Source organism: Engraulis encrasicolus, chromosome 9 (assembly GCF_034702125.1).
Source record: "Engraulis encrasicolus isolate BLACKSEA-1 chromosome 9, IST_EnEncr_1.0, whole genome shotgun sequence".
Classification (NCBI taxonomy): Eukaryota; Metazoa; Chordata; class Actinopteri; order Clupeiformes; family Engraulidae; genus Engraulis; species Engraulis encrasicolus.
Window position 1 is genome coordinate 1,540,221 of NC_085865.1, and position 10,000 is coordinate 1,550,220.

General features: G+C 43.6%; 1 protein-coding gene across 1 annotated transcript in view; it reads right to left on the reverse strand.

Moving 5' to 3' along the window:
- LOC134456073 (suppressor of tumorigenicity 14 protein homolog) overlaps window positions 1–10,000 on the reverse strand; it is a 55,012-nt gene that overhangs the window by 10,776 nt on the left and 34,236 nt on the right. Inside the window, exon 14 of the mRNA XM_063207506.1 lies at window positions 5,816–5,920. Coding sequence (XP_063063576.1) covers window positions 5,816–5,920 — 105 coding nt within the window. The remainder of the gene's footprint in view (window positions 1–5,815; window positions 5,921–10,000) is intronic.

A 10,000-nucleotide genomic window follows, 5' to 3' on the forward strand; every position in this document is an offset into this window, starting at 1 on the left:
GGGGTGGTAGCGAAATCACTTTTTTCAGCTCTTGAAGTTACTACCCCCCTATAATAAATACTGTTTTTTAATATCGGCTGTGTATGTAGTTATGGCTTATGTTGGGGGTATTGCCAATATTCTATACCATCGTGCTTGTTATCACTGGAAAGGGGACCTTTCAGGCTTTCATTTAAGCCCATTAATGAATCTGTCTGACATACACAGAAGCCACAGCACGTCATTAAACCAGAAATAGCTCCCATTGTCACACAAACTGTGCCTAAACTGTGCACTTTCGTTTACATCTGTGACATGAAAGAACACCAAGGACACCAAAGTTAACAACCTCAATACTCAGGGCACTCTGCCGATTCAGAAAATGTATAATATGCCCATACTATCATTTTGTATATGTTTGTGAGAGCCTTAAATGTCACTTGTGCAACCAGCAAAAATGTCTTCAAAATAGGACCCAAGAGAATGGACTAATACAATGCCCGGTATCACAAACTTTGTTTATACTGTAATTCATATTTGAATGTACATTACATTCACAAGTTGTTAAAGTATTCAATTATTGTAGTGCAGTGTTTCTCAAAGTGGGGCGGAAGCCCCCTTAGGGGTCGCGGAGGTATTGGAGGGGGGGCGCGTGAAGTCAGAAGGTTTTTCTTTTTTAATACTTTTCTGCTTTGCCATTAAGTCAACACAGTCCCTTTACAATCACAATATATTCATTCATTTATTCACTAATATTTAGAGAACATCATAGGCCATACTGTACGTGTATATCAGGCTCTAATAAACTTTACGACGGCCTATTTATTTGTATTTTTGTAACCATTTTGCTCGAGGGGGGCGCAGATAGACACCCTTCCTCTGAAGGGATCTAAACGGTAGACCCTGGAATGATAGGGCATTGGGTAACACTTTACTTAAACCACTCAGATATGGTATCTCATTAACAGAATTTAGATAAATGTTCATATACAACATTTTATACAGGCTATTTCATAAACAAATAGACTGAGACCCTATACAAGGGGTTGCAAGCCAATGAAGAAACGTGTTGCAAAGGGAATATGTTTAATGAAAGAATAGTTTCATGTAGATTTATATTATTTCTTTGTCAGTACTCTTCATCTTCCATGTCATCCCCTTCATCTGAACTGTCTATGGTTGCCTGGTTTCCGCACACTCTCAGTTTACACATGTCTGTGCACCTGAGGCCATTTACCAGACAAACACAATGATGGCTAGAGCATTTTGTAGTGCAGTTGCACGAAAGAAGGTCCAGGACAGCTTAGGGTATTGTCAATATTCTATACAATAGCGCTTGGTATTACTGGAAAGGGGACCTTTCATTCTTTCATTTAAGTCCATTGCTGAATGTTTCTGACACACACAGAGGTCACAGCACTTCATTAAACCAGACATAGGTCACATTTTCTCACAAATGTTGGCTAAACTGTTTGATTTCGTTTATCTCTGTGGCATGAAAGAACGCCAAGGACACAAAATTAGACAACCTCAATACTCGGTGGACTCTGTTGATTCAGAAAATGTATAATATGCCCACACAATTATTTTGTATGTTTTTTGAGGGCCTAAAATTTGACTTGTGATACCACCAATAGTCTTCAAAATAATAGCCAATATTGCAGGTCATTAGCTGGAAATATCAGGCCTTTTTCCTGCCAATGTTTGTGCTGACATTCAGAGAGGTCATTAAACCAGTAATTTATCGACCCTATCGTGGCCTAATGGTAGGACACTGGTCTACTACGCGGCTGACCCGGGTTCGATTCTGAACCGTGCCTTTTGCCGACCCTCCCCCATTTCTCCCTCCCAACTCGCTTCCTGTCACCTCCTTCACTGTCCTGTCTCATATAAACAAAAAATAAAGGCTTGAAAAGCCCCTCCAAAATACTGAAATGATCACTCCTGCCAATTTCAATATGCTGTTGTATTTTTCACATTACCCTTGACTTGTCAGTAGCCGGAGATGCTGCATGCTGCTCTTCTAATGGGGGCAGATTTTGTTTGCATTTAAAAAAATCTTAACATGGGCCTACTCCAAATATTTTCCCAATTACAATTATTCCCATTACAATGACCAGGATCTTGGAAAAGGCTGAAGAAAATCCTTTCCTTTCCTTATCCTTTAAACCAGTAACTTCTCACAAATTCCACCTCAACTGTATGATTTATGTTGTCCCTATACCATGCGAAAATATCAGGGTCACAAAACCGAATGATATTAAAAATCTAGGCATGCTGTTGATTCAGAAAATGTATAATGTACCCATACAATATTTGCAGGAGCCTTTAAAAGGCCGTAATGATCCTCAAGGCCCTAATGATCTATTTTCTGACCAATTCTGTACTATCTCCTTACACACATGCATACAAATGTTGGATAAAAAGAAAATGAATGAATATATGTATGTGTAGTGTATATACATACAGTATGAATGTATGTGCATAAGAATGTATAAATCCGCTTTGAAATGGTACTGTTGCCAGTAAATGATCAAATTGCACATACAGCACTGCTTAATAATAGACCTATTGTCCTGCCAGACATTTCACAGATTACTGACCAAAAGCTTATTGAAAGAAATTGAAAAATAATTTCAAAGGCTACATTTTTGCCATACAGAAAAGGTGAGTGCGTGCGTGCGTGCGTGCGTGCGTGCGCGCGTGCGCGTGCGCGAGCAGAAGAAAGTCAAACTTGATGCCATCTCAAATTTGTGTCAAAATTCAATATGGCTACTATTTCCCAAAATGGATGACTTTCATGCAATTTTCTCAATACTGTGAGGCCATAATATAGGCCTACTACATAGTAGATTACTTTTTCCAGCACTTTTCTGTTATATTCTCTAACAGATATTTTACCAAAGGTTGATTTCGCTCCCTTGAAGCAGAGAATGGTCCTCCTACAATGGTCAAATGGCACATAGACAGTCAACTGCTGAAATAACTAGGCCTATGGTCATTGCAATGACATAAGCCTATAATATTCATTGATGAGTACAGTTCCTTTTTTTAGCACAATTATTTCCTATTGCCTAATGGACAAATGTATTCATTCATTCATTCTTCCTTTCTTTCATTCATTTGATTCGGATAATACACACTAATCAATACATCAGTTAAAAAAACATCAATATAAATATGTTGGTATTTGCATAGTTTCCAAATGTCATCCGTAGTCCTAAGGCAGGTACCCATAATAAAAAGAACAATACTGCATTACAGAAGACATGACATTTCACCACAAACACCAAATATATACAGAGTAAAACAATGTTCATACTATTAATTAATAGGAGCAGGTCTGGTTTGTTTTCAGCCACTGTTTACGGGTCATTGTGAAGATGCTAATGTTGTCACATAGCGTGGCCGCGCCAAACCCCTAGGGGCGTCTAGATTTCTAGGCTAGTTGTCACACAGTCCGATATGAGCATGGCTGAACAATAGAAGGTGAATTTCGATTTTGCCACCGTGACATATCCTAAAGAAAGTGGTCAAAAATTGCTCAATTAAACATATACACAACACTGCTGAAACTAGGGCATCTCAAATTCCCTCCAACATTCAATATGGTAGACGTTTCTGAAACTATTCCAAATATTTTCAAACATTTATCCACCCTTACCCCCACCTGCTCTACAGTATCTCACCCCCACTCCCCACCCTACAGTGTCTTATCTCCCCAACCCCCCTCACTTTCCTTTAAGCCCCCCCCACTCACCTACCCCCACTACCCCCCATCAACATTACCCTCCCCCCTCACCTACCCCCACTACCCCTTGCCCCCACCTACTCCACAGTGCCCCCCCCCCATCACCTCCCCCCACTCAACAGTGCCCTCCACTCACCTACAGTACCTCCACTACCCTGGCCTTGCCCCCCCACTCAACAGTGCCCTCCACTCAATTGCCCCCACTCACCTCACCCTACTTCTCCCCTTGCCCCCCCCCCCAACTCTACATCTACATACAGTGCCTCCCCATGCCCCCGCTCATCTCTTTTATCTCCTTACGTCTTATGTCTCCTTACATTTCCTTACGTCTATAAAGAGATAGGACAGAATTGGACTTAAAATATGTCATATTAATGATCATTATGGCCTTTTTAAGGCTCTCACAATACATTGTATGGGTATGTCATACATTCTCTGAATTAGCAGAGTGCCTTGAGTATTGAAATGGTTGGGGTTTGTGTCCTTGATGCTTTCCCATGGTTTAAAGAAAGCCTACTAAAGAAAGCCTACAGTTTAGGCGACATTAGTTATTATTATTTCTGGTTTAATGAAGTGCTGTGACCTCTGAGTATGTCAGACCGATTTAGTAATGATCTTAAATGAAGGCCTAATGCCAAGCAGTGATGCCAAGCAGAAACTTTGGAAGGAAAAAGGCCCAATATTTCCAACAGATGACCTGCATGTATTGGCTATTATTTTGAAGACTTTTGCTGGTTGCACAAGTCAAATTTAACGCTCTCACAAACGCATACAAAATAATTGTATGGGCATATTATACATTTTCTGAATCAGCAGACTCCAAAGAGTATTGAGGTTGTCCAATTTTGTGTCCTTGGTGTTCTTTCACGCCACAGAGATAAACGAAAGCAGACAGTTTAGCCAAGAGTTGTTGGAAAATGTGAGCTATGTCTGATTTAATGAAGTGCTGTGACCTCTGTGTATGTCAGACAGATTCACCAATGGGCTTAAATGAAAGCCTGAAAGGTCTCCTTTCCAGTAATACCAGGCACCATGGTATAGAATATTGCCACTACCCCACGAAATGAGCCTGAACTAGACATGCATCCGAATTCAAAAATGGAATTTAATAGAGGGGGGTAGTCACTTCAAGAGCCGAAAAAAGGGGTTTCGCTACCACCCCGTAACTGCTATCAGGCTTTTTCTAGTAGTCTGGGGATATACCTTAAAAAAAAAAAATGTTAGCATTCCCCCCCCCCCAGATGGCACCGATGGCCAAAATTTGGGGCCGTGGCTCAAGGCCTAACTCTCATTCCTTCCAGACAAGGGCAGTCAGTGGCGATGGCAAAGTGTGGCCCTCCCTCCTTATCATGAAAGTTGCCCATCCCTGCTCTAATACATTCATGACTTACCACAGTTGTTACCAAAGAGGCTTGAGACAAGAGGGCTTACTCACGTCATAACAGCGTAGTACGAAATGATGGCGAGGGGAGTACGGATATTTTATTCTTCTTCTACGGTCAGTATTGGAAGCATCAGGGAAGCATGCAATGACACTTCCGCGAGGGTTGGAGTGTGGAACAGGTCATAGGACAGCGTGAATGTTTGTCAGCTGTCCTTAATTACCCCCAGCAATTACTGCTGACCAACAGCTGCCGTTAATTTGGCCACAAATTATCCATGGGGTCGCCCCCACTGACCATGCGCAAGGGAGTACGGATATTGTATCCATCGCACCCACTGACCATTGACCATGCGCAAGGGAGTTAATTTTCCATCCACTCGTGTCCTCAGGCAACGCCCCCGTACTACACCGTGGCCAATGCATTTCCCCCCGAGAGACTGTTCTTCTGTTGAGTTTCTTTGGTTGTTACCCAGCTAGCTGGCAGGCCGGTGACCTCCTTACCACAGTTGCTAACCAGCTAGCTAGCTAGCTAGCGGCCTCCTTACCAGAGTTGCTACCCAGCTAGCTAGCTGGTGCCCTCCTCACCACAGTTGCTACCCAGCTAGCTAGCTGGTGACCTCCTTACCACAGTTGTTAGCCAGCTAGCTGGTGACCTCCTTACCACAGTTGTTAGCCAGCTAGCTGGTGGATGGCCCCCTTACCACAGTTGTTCTCCTCACTGCTGTCTCCACAGTTCTGTCCACACTGGCTGGCGTGAGGTCTGCACTGGCCGTTCCCGCAGTACACCTCCCCGGGCCTGCAGGTGGCTGAAACAACAACAACAACATGTAGCCATCATTACGCTAGGACACATACGTATATCATTATGTTACAGACTTATAGGCATAATTACGCTAGGGACACATACACCAACACACACGTATAGGGCAGTCATGGGTGAGCGGTTAGGGCATCAGACTTGCAGCCCAGAGGTTGCCGGTTCGACTCCCGACCCGCCAGGTTGGTGGGGGGAGTAATCAACCAGTGCTCTCCCCCATCCTCCTCCATGACTGAGGTACCCTGAGCATGGTACCGTCCCAACGCACTGCTCCCCATGGGGCGCCACTGAGGGCTGCCCCCTTGCACGGGTGAGGCATAAATGCAATTTCGTTGTGTGCAGTGTGCAGTGTTCACTTATGTGCTGTGGAGTGCTGTGTCACAATGACAATGGGAGTTGGAGTTTCCCAATGGGCTTTCACTTTCACTTTCTTTTGTATAGCCACCATTACGCTAGGGACACATATACTAAAACACACGTAGCCATTATTAAAGTAGGGAGACATACGTATACATCATTATGGTAGGGAGACATACGTATACATCATTACGCTAAGAACCCATACACCAACACATACGTATAGCCACCATCACGTTACATCTCACTGCTTCCCTTCTTGTCCAAGACGCTAAAAAGGGCAGTTGCAAAGCAGGTCACCAACTTCCTAAACCAGAACGGATTACTGGACCCAAAACAATCTGGTTTCAGAAGTGGACACTCAACTGAAACTGCGTTACTCTCAGTGACTGAAGCTTTAAGGACTGCAAGAACGGAAGGGCTATCCTCGGTCCTTAAACACTTAGGGGTTTCTTTTGTCTTAAGACATGTAAAAGTTTTTATCTTTTACCTGACATGTTTCGACGGTGTTACTTCCGTCTTCATCAGAGGGTCACTGTGATGTTGATGAGTGACGTGCTTTAAAAACAGCTGATGTTGTTGTGGAGGTGTGACCTCCCTGCCAATAATGACAGGTTGGTCACATCTCCTGCTGTTAGAGTTGTCGTCTTAGGATGGTGGTCCAGGTGTGTGAGAGCATGTATGCCCCCTCATGGTTCATGGTACTTGGGCTACGCTTTCTGATCTCCATAGACTCCTTAATCCAGCGGTGGTATCTGTTGTTCTCTTACTGTATGACTTTTGCCTTGTCCCAGTCCATGATGTGATTTTCACAGGGAGGCAGGGAGGTCACACCTCCACAATAACATCAGCTGTTTTTAAAGCACGTCACTCATCAACATCACGGTGACCCTCTGATAAAGACGGAAGTAACACCGTCGAAACATGTCAGGTAAAAGATACAAACTTTTACATGTCTGCAAAAGAAACCCCTAAGTGTTCAAGTTAAACAGTTAGACATAATGAACTTAATACATATCCTCGGTCCTCATCCTACTAGACCTGTCTGCAGCCTTTGACACAGTCAACCACAAGATCCTCCTGAGGATACTCACGGCCATGGGAATCACTGGCGTTGTCCACTCATGGTTCAACTCCTACCTATCTTGACACACCTTCAGTGTCATGGCAAGGGAAACTGTCTACGACTCACACCCTCTCCACAGGCGTACCCCAAGGATCAGTGCTGGGACCCCTTCTGTTTGCAATATACACCTCCTCCCTGGGACGTGTCATTCAAACACATGGGTTCTCCTACCACTGCTGTGCTGATGACACCCAGATGTACCTGTCATTCCGTCCACAGGACACCACGGTTTCGGCACGCATCTCTGCCTGCCTCACCGACTTGTCAACATGGATGAAGGACCACCACCTACAGCTGAACCTGTCCAAGACAGAGCTCCTGGTGATCCCAGCTAAAGAGTCGCTCAGTCACAACATCAACCTCAAGATAGGCTCCACCATCGAGACCCCACACAAAGTCGCCAAAAACCTTGGCGTCATGATTGATGATGAGCTGTCATGCTCCAACTACATCAATTCAGTCACCCGGACCTGTCGATTCCAGATGTCCAACGTACGGAATATCAGACCTGTGCTGACACAATATTCTACACAACGACTGGTCCAGGCCACGGTCCTGTCCCGCGTTGACTACTGCAACTCACTCATGACAGGTCTACCTGCTTGTGCGCTAAAACCTCTGCAGATGATCCAGAATGCGGCGGCACGGTTGATGTTCAACCAACCTAAAAGGACCCATGTTACTCCTCTATTTATTGAGTTGCACTGGCTACCGATCGCCGTCTGGATCAAGCACAAGGCATTGACCCTTGCCTACAAAACCATCACAGGAACAGCCCCAGCTTATCTGAAGGACCTACTAACGCCTTATGTTACTGGAGGAGAACTGCGCTCATCCTGCACAAGCCATCTGGCTCTGCCATCATGTCGCTCTAGGTACTCCCAGTCAAGATTGTTCTCCGTTGTTGTACCCAAGTGGTGGAACAGTCTCCCAGAGGCAGCAAGACTAAGCACATCTCTTGCAGCCTTCAAGAAACAACTAAAGACCTTCCTCTTTCGAGAGTATCTAGACTAATGCTTGAGCTGGCCTAGCCCCAGGGCAGACTCTTGACATGATGTTTAGTTTTAGTTTGTGTGTGTGTGCGTGTGGTGTTTGTGTGTGTGTGTGTGTGTGTGTGTGTGTGTGTGTGTGTGTGTGTGTGTTGTGTGTGTACTCATTATTTATTCTTTATTTACTCTTGAAAAAATAAAATAAAATAAAAAAAATTAAAAAACTAACCCCTCTTTGCAACTGCACTTGCTGTTCTGTATATTTCCTGTGCACTTTGTATTTGCTTGTGATGTTGGCTTGATTATGTCCCCTTTTGAAAGTCGCTTTGGTTATAAAGCGTCTACCAAATGCAATGTAATGTAATGTAATGTAATGTTACGGACGTATAGCCATCATACACCAACACATACGTATACATCATTACGCTAGGGAGATATACGTATAGCCATCATTACGCTAGGACACATACACTCACCAACACATACGTATAGCCACTATTAGACTAGGGACACATATGTGTAGCCAACAATACACAAGGAACACATACGTATAGCTATCATTACGATAGGGCCCCATACACCAACACATACGTATAGCTATCATTACGATAGGGCCCCATACACCAACACATACGTATAGCTATCATTACGATAGGGCCCCATACACCAACACATACGTATAGCTATCATTACGATAGGGCCCCATACACCAACACATACGTATAGCTATCATTACGATAGGGCCCCATACACCAACACATACGTATAGCTATCATTACGATAGGGCCCCATACACCAACACATACGTATAGCTATCATTACGATAGGGCCCCATACGTACTGTGTAGCCACCAATACGATAGGACTAGGGCTGGGTATCACAGCCATGTTCCTGTATCGATTCGATTTCGATTCTTAGGGCTTTGAATCGATTAATCACGATTCAATTCGATTCGATTCGATTCATTCCAAATCGATTCAATCCGTTCTCTTTTTGGTACCAGGATTTACCCCAAAAGATGCTGTTGCCTATTTTTAAAATGTCAAAGGGCTGTGGCTTGACAGGTTAACAGATTGCTAATTTGTAATAAGTAGGCCTAGGCCTAATTGACTAATACCTACTGGGTATTTTCCATAGACCTAAATTAAACGAAAAGAACAAAAAGAAAAAGAACCAAAAAATCTATTTTGTGCCCTGTGAATCGATTATGTGAATTTTGATTCGATTCGATCGATTATCGATGAACTCGATTATTTTACCCAGCCCTAGATAGGACACATACAACAACACCAGTAGCCATCATTCAAGCCGACTGAGAAGATGTTAAGACATTTCACTCTGGTCACCAATTTGTGATAGCCAGTCTTTCAAATTGCCCTTAGACAAAAACAAAAGCACCATACTGTTAAAATCCCATGATATTCCCTGACGGTACATGCTAAATGGTCAAATCCCATGACTTTCAACGCAGTCTCACCCCAAGTAGTCAATTTCTGACTACCTTGGACCAGACTGCAATTTTTGATGTCTTGGATATTCCTTCCACGTCACATTTTGACTATGTGGCCTAACCCTAAACCTATTCCTAAACCTAAC